This window comes from Pelodiscus sinensis, chromosome 11, assembly GCF_052426305.1.
Source record: "Pelodiscus sinensis isolate ZL-2025 chromosome 11, ASM5242630v1, whole genome shotgun sequence".
Lineage (NCBI taxonomy): Eukaryota > Metazoa > Chordata > Testudines > Trionychidae > Pelodiscus > Pelodiscus sinensis.
Genome location: NC_143062.1, coordinates 1,414,931 through 1,438,801, shown reverse-complemented (window position 1 = coordinate 1,438,801; position 23,871 = coordinate 1,414,931). Strand labels below are relative to the sequence as shown.

Here is a 23,871-nt window from a genome sequence, read left to right as displayed (position 1 = left end):
CTTTTCTCCGACTATCTCCGCCCAGTCATGGCTGCCTTCTCTAACTCAAGAGGAGCCACCAACAAAGAATCGCAATCTGCTCCATAGTATCTGCACATCCTATCTTGTTGACATCAGTCAGGTGGCATGTTTATGAAATCACATTATTGAGCCCCTACTAATGATTAAGTAATAAGTTAGAGTGAAAAACTCTACAAAAACACCAAACACAATTCTATACAAAACCTGAAATATTTTACTTTTTTTTTAAACTTTGATCTAAGTTTACTTAGATTTCATGGACTTGATACAAGAGCATTTGATATGAATCAGTAAATAAAACACTGTAATAGATAGCCACAATAAACTTTGTTAGAAATGTACATGTTGCGAAAATAATAATAAAAAAACAGCATGATGTCTGGGTTATATTATATAAATGCTCAACAAGAACAGTATACTAGGGAAGCTTAAAAACCCTGCTCTGCATAAATCTGGGGCCCTATTCAACTAACTTTCTCAGACTCCTAGCATTCAGAATCTATGTCCCACTGTAATAGTATAAAGGTTAGTTAATAAGGCCTCAGTTGTTTCCTGTAGCTGTTTTTTATCCCCATGGACATCACATCCAGGTAATGTGTATATAAACAAAGCTCATAAGAAATGTACAAATATAAAAAGCTACAAACATTAATAAATTACATCATCACAAAACACAGAAACACTTCACAAGGTGCTAGTAAAATAATTGTATCCCCTCATAATACAAGAATTAAAACAAAGAGCTGGTATTAAAGTTGAAGATTATTCTTCAAAATGTGTTTTAAATAGATTATTTTGTACTATTTGATTCTGTATAAGACATTTTATAAGGCTGCACAAAGTTTTACTTGTTTTCCAGGCAACGCCCAAATCCCCCCAAAAAGAAAGTGAAACCAAAACAAAAACCACCCCGCCCTTTTAAAATCAAACTAAAATACAACTGATAATATTCAGCAATGACTTGTATAAATGTTAACGAAGTCGTCTATAGAAAGAAATGTCTAAAGATACTTTACTTTTATAAAAAAGAAGTTATTTAAAAAGCTATTTACAAGCTACATTCTATGAAAAATATGCCTTAGTAAACACATCTAAAAATTAAAATGTGGGATTGCCTGAGAAACAAATTTAACCCCTCAAGTGTTTATATGCAGACAAGCAGTTTAAGGTAAAAGAATGCACTCTACACCAAACACTAAAAGAGTTAAACGACAAAAAAGTATCCAGTCAAATTGTCAATAAGCTAAACTTTCCCACTCTCTGACACCTGGGTGTATGCAGCCCTCGTTCCCAAGGTAAGTGTCTCTGATAAGAAGTGCTTTGATATAAACGTCAAAAATTGCACATGAAGAAACAAAATTTGACCTCATGGACTGCAGTTAAAGTGATTGCAAAGTCTGCAACACATCTTTGTGTGCTTTGATTTTGATACTGACACAAGCTATTGTACCATCATGTGTCAGTTAGCTAAAAAACCACAGACTCACAGACACAGAGCTAAAAATCCCAACCAGTGACAAACCCCCAGTAAACCAGCTCCCACTGTGCATAACGATTGCTGCCTCGTGCACCCAGTGTTGTCTAACCAGCAGCTATTGGAGGCGCACAGGGTAGTGCTCAAGTGCAGTAATGCTCCTCCAACACATCCCTATTATGGTCAGGGTGAGATAATTAAGTTTCACATTGTGCAGACTGCCTGCTGTAGTTGCTATAGCATGGGAAAATGTCCCCAGAAATCAAACTTACGGTCCCCCACTTTTAATATTGTTAGACAAATGCAGAATTTTAAAGTTAATTTTTTGCTCCTGGACCAGATACCTCTTTAAAGACAGTATTTTTCTAATTGAAATGTAACTTAAATGGATGTTCATTCTGTTAAAACAACTGATTTCCACTTATGAACAAGTTAAAGGGATACTTTCCTAAAACTGGAATGATCCTCAATTTCTTGGGTTATCATTAACTTTTTGCGAACTAGTCACTCTCAGCAATTTGAGAAAGGACATCTATATTAAAAAATATTTATAGCAGTATTCTGTACACTTTAACTGCTGAAAGTTAAAAAGAATTATTAAAGTGGTGGCAAAAAGTTAACTGGTATTGTCCCTAAGATGATGCACAATACTACTGAAGTCCTTCAAGAGTTGAAGAGTTAGTGTCTGCTCAGGAATTACTGAGCTTTGATCAAGTCCCAGTTTTCAAAATATTAAAGGAGAAGTTTCCCATTCCGATGGATTTTCAAAATCTTCCCAAGCCTCTGTTTCGCGGTAGCCATGCCCTTTTTTGTACGTTTTCCTGAAAATTGGGGGAAAAAATGAACATGTTAAGTAACAGCATCAGCAACTATGTAGAAACAACAGAGTAGGTTTGCTTGGTACAAAAACTTTCCAAGGTGGTATAAACTGGTACAATCACAGTGAAGTGATTACATTTTGGATGTGTATACTACAAATTCTCAAAGTTAAGATGTGTGTGTGTGTTTGCGCACGTGTGCGGGTTTAACACATCAGTCAGAATATTGCCATACATTACATGCTGCGCTGTGTATCCCAACCTCCATTCTATAGTAGCTCATTCTTGGTGATTGTCTTAATGAAACTTGGTTAAAATCCATAGTAAGAGTGAAACCGAGGTGGTACAAAAATCCTGAAAGTACCATTCCCCATGTCACTGTGCTGATTAACCAAATGCATTTGAAAGCATGCAAACATTTATTCTGTAGGGGGCTCTATTCAATTGTCCATGTGTCCAAAACTCAGTACCAACAAATTAGTGCAAACTCACTCTCCATATTTAAATGAATTTAGATGGTTCCAAGCGTGGTGTGAAACCCTCGTGTTTTGGAGTGGAAGCATTCACAGGAAAGAAAGTTTTTAAAAATTAATTTCTATAGACAGCTTAACTGTGCACTTTAAAAGCTGCAAAGCTTATGATTGTCTCTCTCGCTGCATTAGGTTAAAGAAGAAAACAGTGCACAGTTTCAAAAACTGAGGTTCATTTTAATTGTATTTATTCTTTTAAGACATAATGATTAAATTCTATAATAGTTAACAGCATTAGTACACTTTGTTTCCTTTTCATCTGTGACCATATTGTGACATCCATCATATTCACTCTGACACATCTAGGAAATATATCAACTTCGTTCCTGATTTTACATTGTCATATACTTGTTTTCTGGCTTTTTGCTTGCACTCCTGTGTAACCTACTCCTCTATGGTGTGTCATATAAAGTGACACAGAAACTATCTTTTAATCCATGAACAATCAGACAAGTGCAGATATTCTGGCTGTGTCTTGCTAGTGGCACGAAGGCTTAGGCTGAGCCATGGTTCTGATCTTGCAACTTTTACTGGCAAGCCTCCTACTCAAGTGAACAAAAGATTCAGCTGGGCAAAGACTGAAATATCAAAGCTCAACCATCTCCACGTTCTTCCATACTTTACTACAAATGATGCTATTGATAGAGCAGTGCCTTTCTTCTGGGCAGTTTTAAAACCAAAAGTGCCATCTTCCACATTGACACACAGAAAAGGTGGAGAACAAATAAATTACTCCACAATGAGCCAGAAACAGAGTGGAGGACTGATCAGGTCACGTCCCCTGACTCCCATTCTAGCATGTGATGCACCGGATCATCATGACTACTGCAACGTGGTCACCTTTGTCTTCACCCACTGGGGAGAAAGCAGTAGGTAGGCACAAATGTATCCTTTACCCATTGTCCAGCTACTGTAACCATCCTAGACAACAGCTCTGGCAGAGTGTGAACAAATTTGACACAAGTAAAACAACACGGAGAAGTCAGATTATGGAAATCATGTGTTAGAAGTTAACAGTTAAAACCTATTCTTGTATAAAGTTGCACGTGCTGTTTTTTATGCTGCCAGCAATTTTTCCCCCTCTAGACACTTGTCTTCTGCTTCCTCAAGAAACCACAGTGAAGTGTAATTAAGATCTTAGCTGCATGTCAAGCCAAGAATTGTACACCTTCACATGAGTAAACAGACATAAATGCTCAGTTACCACTTACCTTTACTTTTCATACTGTGTATGTAGTCAAGATAATATGCACAGATATGTAACCTACACATTCTTATTTTTGTGTATATAACATACATATACACACCCTCAAATACGGGAATATAGCTGTGTCTGTTTGCATATTTTATATATATATATCTCCAAGAACAATAAAAGAAATGGAAATCTCTCCACTGACTTCAGTGGTTTTGAATCAGGCTTCCAGGTAGGCAGTGAGTGTACTGTAAAAAAGGGAGGGAAATCATGCTGCTGTTTTAAATATATGTTCTCTCTCCAGCGCTGGACTGGACTGAGCTCTCTTGGACATCTCCAGCAGAAGAGCTGGCCCCAAACTGGCTGATTTGGTTTAACACTGCAGCCTCCTTCATCCTTTCCTGAAATCTCCATTACAAAATCTCCATTAAATTCAGTCTTGCAGGCCCTGTTTTAGCAATCACCATGTGGCTCTCTAGAGAGGCATCCTAAAGCCTCCTTCTGATTAACAGCCACGCAGGGATGTCAGAAAGAGTTACTCATTCATTTTCCTCTCCCAGAGAGGTCAAGCATTTGCTTCTTCTGCTGTCGGCTCCATCACAGAGGTAGGGAGTCCCATCATCATGTGTCCTTGTCTGACCCCTAGACTCTGCCTCCTGGCACAAAGCTTGGACAGCCTTGCATACCTTGCCCGCTGCATTTTCAGCTATTCCTGGTTTTCTACACAATCCAGTTCATTTCAACAGGTCAACTTGTGCCCGAATGAGAACGCATTACAATGTAATGAATTAAATATTTAATTTTGGTGCATGAAAAAAATCCTTGGCATCTTTCTGACTTTTACTTGGCTTTGTATTCTGGACCCAGAGTTTGCTATAAATAATAGCTTGTTAAGAAAATGTTTCTGACATTTCAAACAAGTTATTTCAAACATTTTCAGCCATTTAAGGATACAGATGTTTTCAAATTAAGCACATGACATACAGGACTATGTCAAATTGCCTGCTATCGCCGGTAAATTCCATCTAGTTCTAAAACCATGGGAAATAGTCACTTAAATTATCAGACATTGCATCTGTTGGCCCTGGTCTACACTAGGGAGTTATTTCGAAATAAATGGAGCATCCATAGTACCAAGCCCGTTATTTCGAAATCTGTACTCCTGCTTTCCTCAGGGAATACGCTTATTTTGAAATAGTTATTTTGAAATAGCATTAGTGTGGATACTCTGCTGCTGCTATTTCGAAATAACAGAGTATTCCCCAGAGTAATTTGAAGTAATTACTCCCCGGTGCTTCCTGGGGTTTTAACTCAAGATAGCGCATGCACATTAACGAAGCCTGCTTTAGACTAATTTCGAGGCTCCCTGTAGTGGGGACATGCTATTTTGATTTTGTTATTTTGGGAGTTCTCTCTCTCTCTCCTCCCTTCTTATCGCCCTCCACCATTTTCTTAACTTCCATGTGGACCCAGAGGTTGTGTCTAGACTACAGGGATTTTCTGAAAAAAGTGGCCTTTTTTAAAAAAAACTGCCCTTGCGTCTAGACTGCTGCTGCGTTCTTTCGAAATTAAATTGAAAGAATGCGGCGGTTTTTTTGACCGTGGTAAACCTCATTTTACTAGGAAGAACACCTATTTTCAAAAGTACTCTTTCAAAAAAAGGCGTTCTTGAATGCAAACAGGGCTTTTTTGAAAGAGAGAATCCAGACTGCCTGTGTGCTCTCTTTCGAAAAAGCGAGCTGCTTTTTCAAAAGAAGTGGTTGCCGTCTAGACGCTCTCTTTTGAAAGAGGCTTATAGTCTAGACGTAGCCAGAGAGAGGTAGTGGAAGACAAACAAAAATCCATCTATTCTCCAGTGTAAGCATAAAATTCCAATTACAGAGAGCAAACAAAAATATTAAAAAGCAAGTTGATTCGCATGGATTTTTCCTATTATCATTTCCTTCAAACAGTAATTCCTAAATATAGTTTATATATTTGCATAATTGAAATTAAATGTAGGAAAGAACAGATGCATTCGAATTTTATCTGTGTTAAGATCTATGGTGCAGATCCTGACTCCACTGGGGTAATCGCAGAAAAAACATATATAAGACAGTGGGAAAACATGGAATTTTGGAACAAGCCAAGGGTAAAATGTGACAGGAGAAAGGCTCTTGCTGTGAATGGCTTTGTAGATACTAGAGGAGCTGGATTGTGACACAGATATGAGTTCCTCTAAAACAGGGAATAGCCTATAGAGTTTGCTTTGGTAAGTACTAGGGCTCGTTTCCCCCATAAGACACCCACACATAGTGGAACACAGGCCAGCAATGAAAACCCAACTCAGTACTCAAAGCCAGCTCTTCTACTGGTGTAAATAAGCTTAGCTCTACTGTAAGATAACAAGTATACAATGGAGTAGGGAGAAGGATTAAATAATTGCATGGATCTTTGCCATGAACATTTACAGTACCTTTGGCAGCTGCATTATTCTGTGAGGAGGAGGAGGATCTCCTCTGGGTGAGGAAAACTCCAGGTGCCATAGGTTGCGAGCCTCTGTTGACTTGGGCGACCCCAAAGGTGCTTGCTCCAGCAGTGTATTCATGATCTGCTAGACTGCTGGCATGAGACTCCAGTTTGGGTTCAGGAGAGCTGCCTTCCTGAGAGAGTTTATTTGTGTTGTTGGGTGACAACTTCTTTTTGGTCTTCTTCTTCTTCTTGCCTTTTTGTTCCTCCTTTCAATAAAGCAGAGAAGCCCCATTTAGCTACGATGACAACCAGTGGCATTTGCTAGCGCTATTACACTGTGTATCATGTCAAGAATTAGGATATTGTCAGAACTGGATTAAGACACAGAGCGAACAGGGTTATTAGAAACTGCAAGTGAAAACTATCTCCTAGTATGTCAGTTGCATCCACCACCTGCGGTCTCTCCGTAACTTGTGAGCTTTTAGGGGTTGGGACTGTCTTTGGGCCTTGTTTGTACAGCCCCTAGCACAATGGTACTTTGATACAGGTCTCAGGTCCCAAAGTTCTTCAATAATACAAATAATAATGTTACAAGATAAATATAATGGGCCTGATTCTCAGTTACATCAAGGCCCATTTATGACTCTCTGGCAGCGTAACAAGGCCTTAGAGTGGGCAAAACTGGCCCAATGAGGACACTCCTAGTGCAGGTGGTCTGCTCCCCAGACAGTAGAGAGCTGACGTAAGGCTGTAAACTGGCTCTTCCTCAGCTCTCTGTGTGTGCTGCCTGTCAGGGGAGTGGTCAGGGTGCACTGCTCTGTGGCTACACTTTGTTTCCCAGAGGATAGTTCCTCTATGGTAGACTTGAGGCTGCTCTTACACACGCTGACTGCTAGGCCAGGCCCTGTGCACAAGCCCAGTATATGGGAGCACAAAGATGGTTTAAAACCTCCTTTTCCTTCTCCATTCCTGAGACAAGCACAGTATCAAAGTCACTAACAATCAGGCTAAATATTTTTCACCTCATGGGGAAAAATTAACATCTCTTCAGAAGTCAGCTGGGAATAGTGCCAATGTAGACCACAACCTATGTACATAGGCCTGTGATGGCCTATGGTGAATTCTGGTCACAATGAAAGAACATTTTAAACTCAGTGGCTATGTCTAGACTGGCATGATTTTCCAGAAATGCTTTTAATGGAAAAGTTTTCTGTTAAAAGCATTTTGGAACAGAGCGTCTAGATTGACATGGACACTTTTCCGCAAAAGCACTTTTTGCGGAAAAGCATCCGTGCCAATCTAGATGCACTTTTCCGCAAAAAAGCCCTGATCGACATTTTCAAGATCGGGACTTTTTTGCAGAAAACAAATCTGAGCTGTCTACACTGGCCCTTTTGCACAAAAGTTTTGTGCAAAAGGACTTTTGCCCGAACGGGAGCAGCATAGTATTTCCGCAAGAACACTGACAATCTTACATGAGATCGTCAGTGCTTTTGCAGAAATTCAAGCGGCCAGTGTAGACAGCTGGCAAGTTTTTCCGGAAAAGTGGTGGATTTTCTGGAAAAACTGGCCAGTCTAGACACAGCCAGTGTGGATGGTAGCAGGCTGATATTAGAAAAGCTTTAGTAGCCTGTTAAAAATGGGATTACTAAACTGGAAAAAACAGCCATTTCAGTCAACTGTGTGTTGTCACAGATATCTAATTTTTATTTTTGGTACTTTAGGGTAAACGTCTACACGGCATGATTATTTAAGAATAAGATGTTCCAGAAGAAATACTCCGAAACAGCATATTACAAAACAGCACAGAGTTTCTCATATTGTGCTCCGTGGAGCCCCAGGGCTCCGCGAGACATCTCCAGGGGCTCCATGAGGTTGACAGTGGGCACTACATTTACCCCTACTTCCTATGAGGATTTTCTATAAGCATCATTAAGTTCAGCATGTTTTGTATCCAGACATCCATTTTCATAACCGTGAAGTTTACAAGATACAAAAATGTTTTATTGCAACTTTCAGAATCTGATATAAAAAAAATTAAATTCACAAACACTATGAAAATCTGGTACATTTCTCAATTTTCAGTTATTTAGCATAATATTTTCAAAAATGCTTAAGAGACATAAGTATTTGCATCTTATTTTTTAAAGGGATTCAAGTGCCTAACCTGCTTAGGAACTTTTGAAAATCTTATGATGTGCCTAAGCACATAATAGCTAAATACCTTTGCAAATGTGGCCTCAAATGCCTACTGTCATTTTGAAAATGGGAGCTACATTTCTAAATCTCATAAGCACCTTTGTAAATGTATCCATCAGTCTTATTGAATTAAAAGGTGCTTATACTGAAGACTTCCCCCAAATACTACTTTGTTCACTTGATCTGCCCAGCTGATAATTTTGTCAGTGTGCTTAAAAGCACCTAAGTTAGAAACCTCTAGTCTGTGGTGTCACTGGAAATCTAAAAGTGTGAGTTAGGGCCTGGTCCTGTTTCTATTGAGGTTACTGGTATGATTCACCAAGTATAGAATTGGACTTGTGCAGTAATTAAGTATGAGCTGCCATTACAACATAGTTAACATTCAATAAGCAATAGGAGAAGATGGCTCCATTTGGGAAAAAAATGGTATTTTCAAAGGGAAAGTTACATTGAATGCAAACTCACCTGCTGAGATAATTTGGCTGCTGCTGCTGCCAAACCAGTTTCAATGGAGGCAACTCTTGTACCCTCTCGGACAGGTCTGTCTTGTCGAGGTACTGAGGGGCCAACTCTTGCTAAATGAAAGAACAAATCAAAATCCAGTACAACAGCGATTCTCTCTGTAGAGGGGAAGCACCATATTCCAACAGCGCAGGGGGCCGACAGACTTTTCAAGCCCCCGGGCATGGCGATGGGGGCAGCGCTGCACTCGGAGAAGGGGCAGGGCTGAGGCAGCCAGCTCTCAGCGTCTTCTGGAACATGTCACCAGGGCCGGCCCACAACATTTTGGCACCAGAGGCGGGAGCTCAAATCACGCCCCCATGCCCTCTCGCTGGGGCCAAAACTTTGAAAGGTCTCCATTCTGCCTTTTTCCTGTTCTACTCCTCTCATGGTGCTGCTCTGCTACCTACATCTGCACCAGCAGCAGACACAAATTTCTACACTGGGTCCTAGTGGCGCCTCCCGCCCCCTGGCACCTGAGGCGGCTGCCTCAGTTCGCCTCATGGTAAGGCCAGCCCTGCATGTTGCAGCCCCCGTCCCTGGAAGCCCTCAGAGCCACCTAGCACACACTGCCCAGTGCCTCAGTTGCAGCGGCAGTGGCCAGGAACTCCAGGTCCTTTTGAATTGCCAGGCCCTGGGGTAGGCCTGCAGCAAAATGAAGGCCAAGAGGGTGACCAGGGAAAAGGAAAGCTTCTTTTTAAATGAGGCTAACACCTATAAGTGCCAAGTATTATGAATGTCATTGAATGGCAGATGTAGAAGCAGAGCTCAGGACTCTACTTCAACAACATAGCTTTCAGGAGGCAACCTGTATTCGCTTTCAGATTTTCCAAAACTGACCACACTTCATGAACAATGAAACATTCAAGGAATGTGAATTTATTCCACATGAACAGGCAAAATGCTTCACAGGGATTTTCACAAACTGTTCCCATCCCAACTAGCCCGGAGAGAATTTTTCCAGGATGGATGTTGTACAAGGCTCCCAGAAGCAGCCTGCACTGCCCCTGTCCATCTTAGCCCCACTAATGTAGCAGGCAGCACTGACAGCTACGGACACTCTGAGCTGCTTCCCAGCCAAACCCCAGGAGCTCTCCCATACACACCAGAAGCTGCATCGGCCCACAATCTGGGCACTATAAAATGTGGCACATCCTGTAAGGCACAGCACAGAAACTATCCCCTGCAGTGATTAGGTTTTACAGAGCTTTTAATGAAAATAGAATAGTTTATATGCTCCATTTTCTTTTTTAATGCTTTTTTCCTATATAAGCTGTAGGCAGCCTCAGCACTGCTAGATTTCTCCAAATACATTATCAATTTCACCAGTAGGAGGGAAAAGATACCCACAGCCTACAGAAGGTGGCTTTTGATTTTTAAAAGGTGGCTGAAGAGAAACAGCCCAGAAGGTGTTAAATTCAATGTAGTTGATTGTAAAAGTGGAACTATTTTTTTTAAGTTAGTCTTGCAACTGAACACTCCAGACAAGCACAATCTTTATGATTAAAATAATGAATCCCATTGTTCCTTCTCAGTTTTCATTCTGAAATATCCTCCCTGATACTGGACAGCCATGACATACTACACGTACCTGTCGGGCTGTAGGGGGCATCATCAGAACTTTTTCTTTTCTTTGATCGTGATTTGAATACTGGATTATCTTCATCAGATTCCAAAGAAGGGTAAACTACACAAGACACAAAAAATATCTTTTATTGAAGCAGCTGATTAGACTATAGTAAACAAGAATTTGGTGTCTGCACCCATCAGCATAGAACTAGGCTAGCACAGTGGCGAATCAGGCCTAGAATATCTATGAAATACATTGCGGCCAAGGATAGCACTCAGCGTGAAATGTCTAAGAAGCACAGGTGCTCTGGGGATAAAGCATTCTACTAAAAATCTAATGGGGCAATGGGCTTTCTTCCCAGCAATGCCACTGACTTGCTGTAATACCATGGGCAAGTCCCTTCATCTCACTGTGTCTGTTTTCTCTCCCATCCCTTGCCTGTCTTGTCTGTTTAGACTGCAATTTCTTGGGGTCACAGTCTGGATCTTACTCTGTATTTGTACATTGCTTATCACCACGGGGTTCCTAATTTTGGTTGGAGGCCTCTAGGTACTATTGTAATGAAAACAATCATACAGTTGTTGGTGCGCAGTGTGCACTGTTATTCTTGGCTTGGACAAGCCAGTCCTCTCCTAACATACAGCTTGGCCTATTTGGAGTACCTATCACCATCAGGTGCTTGGGAGATGTTACTCCCCAGTCAGATGGGTCAGCACATAGATTATCTTGATAGACATCTGGTGACCCGCTCATGGTGTGGAAGAATATTTCCTACATGGCTTAAAAACACAGGCAGAGTGTGGTACCCTTAGGGAAAAGAAAGGGGCTAATGTCAAAGTCGGGATAAAAGTGAGGCCACTGACTGCTTGCCAGTTTGCTGCCCAGCACTATTGTGACCACATTGGTTGGGTGAAAGGGGATGTGATGAATGTCACTTCTTAGACCTTTCTCAGAGTGAACAGAGTGGTGGGCTCCACATTACATGGGCCAACTGCCAATTTTGGTCTGCAGGAAAAGCCACTTTTGATTTTAATGGGCCTTGTGCAGGGCACATGGAATTTGGCCCACTTAAGCCAGAGGCAGAGGCTCTTGGCCAAAACACAAAGCTATTCTCAGATTATTAGTCAGTAAACTAATTGCTCCATAAAATCCCACACTGTACTCAGTAAAATGCTGCTGTTAAAAAACACTGGGAAGGCATTGACACAGCTTGCTCCCTCCAGACCTCTGCCCCTCGCTCTGCTCATTGTAAAGCACACACATCTTACTGACTGACTAAAAATAAAGGGCCACACTGTCCTCTCTTGAGGAAAAATACAGTTAGGAGACAGAAGAGTCAGTGAGTTCAACCTTACAAGGTTTCTGTCAGAGGGAAGTGGATTGTCCTTCCATCAACGAGAAGAGAGGCCATGCGCTCATGGGTGTCCTGAGTTCAGGGTAGATCTGAGGACCTGGCTACCAGAATAGTACTGGTTCTTCTTAGTTCCTGCTCCCATCCAGCCCCAAAACTCAGAGATCTATTCCCAGCTCCTTCTCTCTTCTGCCCTGTCTGGATCCACAGCTCCCCAACCAAGGAGCTCCAGCATGGAAAGGCTTGAGGGTTAGAGAAGGGAATGATGTAGGGGAACTTTCACCACCTTCTTTAAGTTTAGAGGATGTTTCTCCCCAGTTTGATCCCCTAGGCTATATCTACACTCACGGCTTCTTTCGCGAGTAATATGCAAATGAGGCTAAGCGTGGAGTATTGCCGAGCCTCATTTGCATACCTAACGAGCCACCATTTTTTTCAGAAGAGGCTCTTGCACAAGAAGGAGCATCTACACTGCCCCTTCTTGCGCAAGGAAAACCCTCTTGCGCAATGCCGTTCTTCCTGAAAAGTAATAGGTGTAACGGCATTGCGCAAGGGGCAGTGTAGACGCTCCTTCTTGCGCAAGAGCCTCTTCTGAAGAAAATGGTGGCTCATTAGGTATGCAAATGAGGCTCGGCGATATTCCACGCTTAGCCTCATTTGCATATTACTCGCGCAAGAAGCCGCAAGTGTAGACATAGCCCTAGAGTTTTATTTTCCATCCCAGCTTAGTTTGTTTCTAAAAGGTTAAAACTAACTGGTTCTCTGCCAGGGAGGGGGAAAAACTGAGCTGGATTAAGACAGAGGCTAGTTGTCAGGGAAAGAGATGAGATAGTTCAGTGGTTTGAACACTGCCCTGCTAAACCTAGGCTTGTGAGCTCAATCCTTGCAGAGGGGATTTGGGGCAAAATTTTGTCAGGGATGGTACTTGGCCCTGCTGTGAAGGCAGGGGATTGGACTCAATGACCTTTCAAGGTCCCTTCCAGTTCTAGGAGATAGGCAATCTCCATTCATTAAAAGGATCAATGCTGAGGACACCTGCTCCTGGAATGATGTGATCACAGCAGAATTGCAATTTTCATTTAAAAAAAGGCAAGTTCTAAACCCCCATCATGGTGAAAAGTTTAAAAATATGACCCGAGTGTAATTAATATAGAGATGCTGGCCTGAGCCTGAAACAATCACTCTGAGATGGGTGAACAGGACATGAACTCTTACAAGCCACTCGGAAGAGTCCCACGAACACTCAGGACTACATATGGAGGCTAGGAGTGTGGCAGGCTTAGCCCACCTACCCATCCAAGCAATGACTGGGGTAATTCCTGGGCTGCCGTTCTCCTGCCAACCCTGCCCTGCCTCTCTGTGGGACAGACGGAGGCCCTACTGTGAGCAGCAGGGGGTAAAAGACAGCAGTGATTTGCCAGGGTTAGCCCCATGCCAGCTGCCACCACTACATTCACCTGCCCTTCTGCAGGTACGGTGCTTGCAGCTCCTTTTGGCCACGGATCACTGTTCGCAGCCAATGGGAGCTGTGAGAAGCAATACAGACTGGGAAAACGCTTCCTGTACCTCTGACTGGTTGGGAACGGTGATCTGTGGCCAATAGGAGCTACAAGCACCCCTGTCCATGGAGGTGCAGGTAAATACAGCGGCCACCAGGGGCTAACGCTGGTAAACCAAATACTGCAGGCCAGTATTTGCCCTCTACTGCTGCTCTGGTGCGCCCAAGTAGGGGGATTGCATTGTCCCATATGAGGGGAGACAGGGAATCTCTGCCACTTGTATGCATGCATACGTGTATGTGTGTGTGTGGAGCTGGAAATGGGTTCAGAGAGGGCTATAGGTGTTGAAGACATGGTGACCTGTGTTATGATATGCCTAGGATCCCAGATTATATGAATCCTGCCCTCACCCCCGCAAAAAAGCATTCAGATTTGTTTTGTTTTTTCCCAGTTCATTAAATCGTGCTTGAAAATCAGGAGTATTATTGTCAAATACCGGAAATCCTCGCTCACTTTTGGCTGAACCAGCTGTGTCATTCAGAAATGCTCAACCTTTCCTGCTCTCACATTTTATTTTACTTTCACTACATTTCATTGCGTTTTCCTCATAAACAGATCCATTTGTGAAACCTTCAGAGGCAGCAGAATCTAGTGGGCAAAGAACGGGACTGGGAACCTGGGACTGCTGGCTTCCTTTGACACTTACTCAGTATGTGGCCTAGAGCAAGTGACTTAACTGTTCTGTTTCCATTTTCCCCTACAGTAAAACGTGGATAATTATTGACCCACTTCACATAAGGGCAAGGGCAAGAGAACGTACTGGGTGCAATCACAGCCCCTTCCTGGGGCTCTACAAATAACTCAATGGTAAAGAGATAAATGGGCAGAGGGAGATAGGGTTGGTGGTGTTTTTGGAAACCTTTGGAAATGGTTTTCTCCACATTTTAAAATATGCGAGCAGCCACATGCCACCTGAACGCTTCTCTCCATGAACATGCATGGTTCTTTTGGGTGATTGATAACAATATCATTTGAGTTTTAGTCCATACAATATAGATACAGAGAAACTCCTTGCTAGAGGGCATTTTTTTAAGAAATGTGCACTCAATTTTTATTTCAATATTTGCCTGTTAAAGCAATGTATGCTTATAATATTACTGCTTAATTTCGCCACTGAACTGAAAATCTGCTGACCATATGCAGCACCAGTATACAGTCAGACTGCTTACAACAAATAAGAACTATTAAATAGTAGCATAAATATATAATTAGCAAGAACGTTAGGGTTTAAAATATCATCCTACCCATTTTCCCACTGTCACATATAGATCATGTTTATAAATAATACCTCCACAAAATTTGTCATGTAATTTATCCTGATACAGCATCTTGTAGGTGTAACTGCAAACCTGAAACATGCACTTAACTTCTTTTAAATATCTACAATATTTTCAAAATGGAAATGCCTTGTTTTCACTAAACTTCTAAGTATTTCAATTTGAACTTTAATATATGTGTATCTAATAGAGTGCGTCTACACAGCACCCTTAGCTCGAAACAAACTATGCAATTTGCGCTATGCAAATTCGATAGTTTATTTCAAGTGTATTTCTAAACTGCTTATTTTGTAATTTGGCGCTAAATTTCAAAAAAACTCGCTATTCTGAAATGCCCCTTAACCCTCGTGGAATGAGGGTTACCGGGACATCGAAAGAAGCCACCCATTATTTCTAAAACTATTTCGAAATAATGGGCTGCTTCAATAAACACGGAATAGCTATTTCGGGATATTTCCAGTATCCCAAAATAGCTCTGCAGTGTAGATGTACCTATAGTGACAGCAGGTTGCAGTGATGTTTTTTAAAGGTTTACAGCCAGCAGCAGCATTTTAAAGTAATATTTTATTATGTTGCTAAAGAACTGCATACCCTTCTTGAGCCCTGTGTGATTTTACTTTTCTATGGGTATGAGTATTTTTACCTGCTCTTTCTCTCTCTCTTACACACATACACTGCTTTTCAATATTATTTAAAAAAGTTGCTTCCAGTATATAGTAAACTTGATGTAGTGGTCTCAAAAAGTCATCTTTTCCTTTTAGTGAAGAGTTTAGCATTCTTGTCATTAAAATTTAAGATCATGACCCTGTCGTATCTAATTCAGGGGTTCTTTACTGACAGTTTCTCTAACAGTCATTTCCTCATTGGCATGTAATGATCATAGTTTCTTGGTATACTGCATAAAGTTCTATTTTTAAATGTATATATCTGATTTAGGACTTCGCTAATTGTTGTTTCAGCTTCACTCCTGTGCTTATTCAAATCCTTTCCCCACACTACATAAAAGTCATATATTTTGGTTCAATCTAAATAAAATACCAATCTATCTGTTCCTCTAATCTCACGTATGCAGTGTGTTTATTCTAATCTATTGATTCCTATCTAACAATCTAATCTATCTGTTCACCCTTGTCTATCTAGCCTAACTAATCTATCTAATCTCTCTTTAATCTTGCCTATTTTCTACAGACTAATCCAAGCAATAAAGCACCCCCCTCCAAACATGCAAACAGTGTCCACACCAGAGCAGTCCCCTTGATTTTAATGGGACTAACTAAAAGTCAATCACTATAAGCACATGCATAAATACTTTCAGAATTGGAATTAATTCCTTCTCTTACCATAATCAGAATCTTTAAAACAGGCATCTAAATGGTCCTGGTCATCATAGTCTTCAATGTCAATGCTGTTTTTTGTGCTCTTCTTCGGTAAGTGCTTGCCTGCATTTTTGCTGTTACTGTTCCCAGTTTTTTTCGAGTTTTGAGCTGAGATAGAGTTATTTTTAGCTTGGTTGGTACTCCATGAAGTCTGCAGGCAGGAGTCTGAAGATTGGAGATTTGCCATTGATAACATTCCTTGGATTGCTTCCTGTGTGCTGGGAGATGCAGGTGGCTGACTAAGGGAAAACATTAACAAAATAAAGAGCTTTACGCTAATTACCAAATCAACAACATGCAATAAACAGCATTAAGTGTAAATATAGCTCAGTCTGAGTTCTGGATTAATGGCCTCACCACTGTGTAGGTGCGTAATATGTGAAATTAATTTATACCAAGTAGAGATCCAGCTGAACGTTAGAAGGACAAAGATTTGAAATAAAATCAGAAATCTTCCAAAATTTAGTTCTGTGAATACCTTTTCAGAAGTGGTAATTTGATCAAGTAAAGAGAGTAAGCCAACTGACTTTTCCCACAACAAAAAGGGAAACACTGAGCAGTTAATAGAAATACATGGGAGACTTTCTACAAAATCTTTCTTGGCTAGATCCTCAGCGGGTGAAAATCAGAGCAGGGCTACTGAAGTCAAGTGCCTTGTGGCAGTGTTACTATCTGAGGATATGGCACTCTGTTCTTATTCTGAACACACTCAGTAAAGTCTTCCACTGTGACCAAACAGCCATCTCTGTGATCACAGAGTATTTGTGGAGTTTTTCCTGTTTGCCAAATTCATCACAAGTAAACTAATGGCATGTATTTTGCTTCCTCTTCTATAACTGGAGCAGACTAAAAGGACAAAAAAAAACCAGGGTAAAATAATCAAAAGCAGCCTCAGTGATTTGGGAGCCCAAGTCAAGGAGTTTATGACTCGTGCAAAGTCAATGGGCTCCTAAGTCACTGAGGAGCTTTTGAAAATGTCACCCTTAATCTCTCACGCGAGATAACAAAAAGGGTTTGCCCATCACTGCTGGGAAACCATCATTTCCATTCACTGTCACACCACCAAAGAAAGGAAACTTAAGCATCTGACTCTGTCCAATGAAAGAAATTAATTATAATAACATTCTACACTGTCAGGCTTGGATCATATGTTCAGAGCTGATATTTTGCACTGGAACATAGCATATGGCTTCTCATTTGTGATGTGTATTGATTTAAACATTCTGGTTCTTTTGGGGGAGTAAACTGTGTAATTAGTGGTGTTTGAAATTGCTTTTTTTATTAGTTAAAATATTGGTCTAGTCTAAAAGCCCCACACTCCTGGAGATGAGTTGTTAGGCTTTGAGCTAGCAAGACAGTTAAGCATATGAGAAGTCTTGCTGACGTTACCCTTTAGCGTTAATCATGCCCTTAACTGTTATTATTCTGGAATATGACCTTAGGGAGCATGGGAAGTCATTCAGGTCTGCTGACCAGCTACACACATGAATTCCATCACTGCAGAACTTGTAAACTTCAAGTTTGGTTTGATAGAAATCTATTCTCCAGTACCAGCATTGGCTTGGGTTTTCAAATAACAACTTAGTATTTTTAAAAAGTGCTCCTCCTTGGCCACCATCCTTCAGGGTGCTCAGGACACTGTTCAAACTACACCTTGCAATGATATTGTTAGATACGGATCACGACAAAATACATCCTCTTACAATTACACAGGTAGAATGTAAGAGCTTTTCATAGATTTCTGCCATAACCCATACATTTAATCACATTTATTAAAAGATCAGTGCTGATCCTTTTTCTGCAGTTCACAGTGTTGACAAATCCAGGACAGGCTGGGATGCCCTAATGGACCTTTTCAAGCTCCACTTTCTGTTATTCCCAATATGCCAAAACTGGATTTCAGAACTGCTGCTTTCCACAGACTGCAGTGTACTTCTTACTTCCTCCGATCCCAACATACGGTCCTGGAACTGAAGTCAAGATCTACTGAAAAGGAAGAAGGAAGGTGTTCCATACTCAAGTACCCACTGAACAGAATGCTATGCCAGGAGGCCTTTTCAATTGGTAGGCTGTGGACAAAGAAGTCTAGTGGTAAGAAACAACCCTTTTTGTTGATGTCAGAGAACAGAGGATACACTGGGGCAGTGAGAGAGATCTGTTCATGATACGATATCCATCCATCTGCCAAAAATAGCCCCACTGAACAAGGCCCAATCTTGGAAAGTGCAGAGTAGCTCCAGAAAAATGCTGAATCCCACTCACTTCAATGGAAGTACTGCCTAGAAAGTACTGTGCACTGCGGAAGATTGGGCACAGAGTTCTTGAAGAGATGTGAGGATGCTACCGAACACATACAGCAATTATAACCCTGGTCTTTGTTTTTAAAAGCTAGGAACCGATTCCCCTATATTGACTCTCTTATACAAGAATCATTAGAGTAACTTCCTACATATTTTATACTTTCCCCCTTACAGCAAGCGATTTTCAAAAAGTGTTTTGACTTGCCCACTCCCAGTATTATTGAAAAGCTCATCTGGCATCTAACGCAGTTAGAGCTGCTTGAAAGAGAGATGAAGTGAGAACACAATGGGATTTAAGTACTTCCAGACAGAGGGTAAAATGAAATATTTCAGTTAGGAGACAAAATTAATGGAATATTAACTTTGGGTGCTCAGAGAACTAAGAAGCAAATTCCCTTGTCCTTTGCCTCTGTTGGTCTGAAATCATTTTCACGACACATCGCAAGTAAATTGCAGTCACACAAGGATCTATTCTCTATCCACAGAGAATCCCTCATGAGCATCAAAGGGAGTTAGTTATACCCCGATATTTAGAGAGGATTAGATATCTCCTTCCCCATGGAGAGAAGCTATAGGACGCACCTCTATAAACCAGAACTCTCTGGTCCAGCAACATCCATGGTCCAGAAGCACCACGGATGTTCCAGGATATCAGAAGAGTCCCGGTGTACTGCGGGTGGGAGGGCAGGGGATGCGAGCTACAAAATCGGGCACACAGCTCAACTGGGTTGTGGGGTGGGGGAGAGCGGGAGCTGGCACACAACCTCCCCTGGTCTGCCAAAATCCCTCATCTGGGACCAGTCAGGTCCCAAGGGTGCAGGAGCAGGTAGGTCTAACCTGCACTTAAAGATGTAAAGTCTATCCCAACTTCTCCTTTATGGCATACATTGGAGAAATTTTATAGCAAGGTCAAAAGAAGCCCAAGTTTTAGTGCTACTGTATGAAACCCCTTTTACATCTTTTTACTCTCTTCCTTGTGATCCAGTCAGAAGAACAGGATAGGGAAACAGAATAAACTGCTAGACCTCGTGTCTTATCCAAACAGAAACAAAGAATAGGATAATCTTACAGGCGGAAGAAAGATTCAGGAAAGCTGGAATATGATTCGAGGTCTGCATTACTACTGGTGTCTGATAGAAAGAATACCCAGGAACAGTTACGCACCAGTGTGTATGGGCTAATGAATATAGCCTGCAAAAGAATTTTAGAAAATTCCTTGACAAATATTCATGGCTGTCAAAAACACAATCAGGCTCAGAGTGATGTTAAACAAGATGATTAGCATTTCACCAGAAAAAATTTGGTTTTTGTAAAACTCTTTTTCCTATAGTGGTAGGTTGATGTCAAAGAGTAGATAAAAATTCTAGAAAAGTGGTAAGCAAAAAAAGAAGCGTACAGAACACATACATTTAATGAGGGAAGAAAAACAAGTCCCCTAGAATACAGAAGAAAATTACTCTCTTCAAACAGTAGAGAAGAAAAAAAAACAATATCTGAAAAGGCAGATACTGTGATCTCAAGTACTTACTACGGTACTATTGTTGAGCACTCAGGCAAACAATAAAGTGCAAAAACCACTGACAAAATGAAATTATGTGTGGTTTCTTTTAAACCACTGATATCAAACATTTCCTAGGCAAATTAGCAACAACATGTCACATTCTCTTATGCAGTGCTCACTTAATCCCCTTTATAGTTTCTTAGGATTCCAGATATAGTAACATAGAATACATTCAGCAAGTTTCTTGAAACTAGTCACAATCATAAATAATCCAAAAAAGGAGTTGTCAGCTTTAGCAGCTAGTGAATCATTGAAAAAGAACATCAAGGTATTTATTTAGTGAAATATTCTTTAATCTTCCCATTATCATGTCAAACGCCTTAGTTTTCTGTTAATTGCATTCATATTGTTCAGCCTTTACAAAAAAATTAACATATTTTCTTCACGTTTCATTCAGCTGTTTATCTTAAACGCTGACCTCTCAAAACAGTGGAAACAGACCATCAAAAACTGTTCACCAAATGGGAGAATTAGAGAGGAATTGCCTAAAGCAACACAAGCTTTAACAAATAAATTATGGACTCTGATCAAAAACAGCGGTTCTGAAAGTCAAACCACAAACTCAACATGTGTGTAAAAAACCTCTTAAAGAGACAGACAGTTAAAAATAAGGCAAAGTGTTTCTCATTACCCCATGTCCTTGCAGATTTGCATTGTCATTTTTGTTCTGCTTTCTAAGCCAGACAAAATGTAGAACAAGAAACAGGAAGCAATTATTAACCTTTGGAAAGCTCCTTTCTATAACTTGAGAGATTATTATTTTTAAAAAATACGACTTTTAAAAGTAAGCTCTCTGTTAATTGAAAATCATGAAGACTCCCACCTTGGAAATGATAGGAAAAAGGGAACAGAGTACCTCGCAGACAACTGTCCTGGCCCCCCACACTGGATGGAGCAAGTAAAATATACTGCTATTTTCAGAACTAGTTCCTGCTTTGTCACTGAGCACATTCCATTCACTTTTTGTTTTGCTTGTATTAAAGGAGAGGACTTGGGGAGGTATAGAGAAAAGGATATTTTTGTGCAATTTACTGGATAAATTAATGCCTTTTGCAGGTGATTCTGCGTTTTTGTAAACTCCTCTGCTGTTCTTTTTTCTTTCCCCCTTTAAAAGATACTTTACTAGTGCTTGGAAAGTTGTCACCCTTGAGAGCAGAGGGGGATTAGCTTACTTCAATAATTGTTCATTGTGTAGTAAGCATCTGGTGATTTTCAGCTGCTTACATCTCAGCAACCGAAAGAGGTACTGCACTGAAAACTGTCAGCTCACACAGAATCTTGATCTGTAAAACATAGTAAAATTTAGTAAAACTTGGTTCAGCCATTGCCCACTCCATATGCAAAGGAGACGTTCAAACTGACAAAAGGGTATCAATACAGTTGATGTAACATCACAGCTCATTAACACGATAAATATGGGGGGGAATTCTCACACCAAAGAGGTGATTTTAAGTTCCAAAGTTAGCCCAACCTACTATAGGCACAGCTGTGGCCCAGGGTCTGAGCCAACTCTTAGTGGATCAAGACCAGTTTGTCTGAGTAATGGCTTGTGGAGTGCCCAAGAACTTTAGCGGCTTTGTGAGGAAGAAAAACCAAATCACAGAAAGATGGGAATTATTAATACATAGAAGGAAAACCAGACAGTACCACATTTGTACTGTGCAGCACTGTAGTACATGTATGTATTTGTGATTTTTTCCTATTATAAAACGTCATGTTTATATATATATTTAATCAAAAACAGAGTGATTGAGAAATGAAATATAGCAATTTAATTTATCAAGAGCTTTTTTCAATCAAGCCTCTACCCACACTACTAAAACTCAATTGTTTATATAAAAGTCAAAAGTGATATGACACACTCCCCCAAGCTACATCATGCAGTATAGTAATTGATGCAAAATTTAGTTATTACTGTACTTTAGGCTTTGATGTCACAAGCCATGAAGGCTATGAATGCACTGGACACAGTGCTTAGGATCGGGGAGGAAAAATGAGAGTGCTAACTAAGCAACGGAATAGCATCAATGTTCAGAGTCTGTGAGGTTTATTGTACCTTTCACAAACATTCCTGTTTAATACACTGCAAACAAGCAGCCTGCTTCAATATCTGTCAGGTACCTAATGTAAGAAAAATGGCTGAACCAAATTTTAATAATTCTTATAATGTTTTAGAGACTCCCTTCAATTCTCATATCCGACAGCAAACACAGTTGTAAGCAAGCTTTGTAACATGAGGCCCACATCTCAGTGGGATGTATCTCAAAATTATTAAAAACTTAAGTGTAAATATGAAAATAAACTACGTCAAAGTGTGAGGTAAAATGCAATTAACAAAAGTTGTTCTCTAATCCAATGATGAGTTCTGATGTAGCATTTAGATACGAGAAGCCTTTGATGGGATGAGGAAGAAGAAAAGAAACTACAGGTTAAAAAGTGTATATTGATTACTAATTAGAACTGGATCCAAACTAAACTCTGGGAAAGTGCAGACCTAGAATCACAACCAAACTTTGTGACTCAGGTCCATCTCTTATAACATGACTTTAAAAAGGTTGTTACTCAGCTCTACAAAACCGGTCATTAGCAGATGGTAAGCAGTAATTGCCTCCACCTAGGCAAAAGTAGCAAGTGGCTGACTAGGTCTGTTCTCCAGGAGACACCAACCTTCTCAAATCTAGGCTCCCTTTCTCTCCCCCTTAGCACCCTCACTGAAAAAACAGAACTTGTTGACACCCTGGCATTTTTACAGCTGTGTAGCCCCGCTCTGCGCCCGTCTACAGAAATAGTCCCACCACTACCAGCACTCCTAGAGCTGCATTGATGTTAGAATGTTACGATATAAGAGGTGAAAGTAAGCGGGTGCACCCTGGTGCACAGCTCCAACAAAAGCAGGCTGAAATGCAGCAAAAGCCAGCAGGGAGCTATTTAAAGAGCTGGCAGGGACCCAGGTTGCAATAGGACAGTACCTGTAAGAAATGTTAAGTTTACTTTCACAACTGGATATGATTCTGCAAATTTAGTTTGGGTCAGTCAAGTGACAAGGTTTTCCCAAAGATGTCTCAGAGTTCCAATAATACAGTCACCCCAGCAAAGATAACGTCCAAAGAGAAGTGGGTTTTGCCCATGAAAGCTCATGATACCATCTACATATTTTGTTAGTCTATAAAGTGCTACCAGACCATTTGTTGTTTTTTAAGTTTTTCCTGTTACAGATTAACTCGGTTACCCCTGTGAAGCATCCAAAGGGCTGTTCAGTAACATAGAGTTCATATCCTATATCACCCAAGGCTGCCTGAATGGCAGAGTGAGCATCACATAATGAGCCTCTGATGGGTAAAAACTTTGCTAGCTCCACAAGTCTCCCTCCTTCAGGTTCATCTGCCCCTCTACCACCTTTCTTGGCACTGTACATTTCACTCCCGTCTCATTACAAAGCAAACTAGTTTTGTTTTTAAACTCACTGATTCTCTCTGCAGCGACAGATTCACTTAGCAATTTATTCCACAGGTTCACTTCTGAGCGTGATGCCTCTCTGCTGGAATTCTCTATATTGCTCTTAATTCCCAGTTTCTTAATGTACACTGCAGAGAGGATCTTCTTCTTCGGACCCTCCCAGAGAAAGAGCTCCATTCTACTCTACCAACTCCTGTTCAGACCTGCAAGCTGCTGTTTAGCTACTGTGTCG

General features: G+C 40.7%; 1 protein-coding gene across 1 annotated transcript in view; it reads right to left on the bottom strand.

Annotated features, from left to right (window-relative positions):
- Nucleotides 1–212: 212 nt before the first annotated feature.
- PHF2 (PHD finger protein 2) overlaps nucleotides 213–23,871 on the bottom strand; it is a 177,128-nt gene continuing 153,469 nt past the window's right edge. Inside the window, exons 18-22 of the mRNA XM_075939694.2 lie at nucleotides 16,287–16,561; nucleotides 10,781–10,876; nucleotides 9,154–9,263; nucleotides 6,494–6,755; nucleotides 213–2,316 (exon numbers count right to left, since the gene is read on the bottom strand). Of these exons, the coding sequence (XP_075795809.1) occupies nucleotides 2,228–2,316; nucleotides 6,494–6,755; nucleotides 9,154–9,263; nucleotides 10,781–10,876; nucleotides 16,287–16,561 (832 nt within the window). The 3' untranslated portion in view covers nucleotides 213–2,227. The remainder of the gene's footprint in view (nucleotides 2,317–6,493; nucleotides 6,756–9,153; nucleotides 9,264–10,780; nucleotides 10,877–16,286; nucleotides 16,562–23,871) is intronic.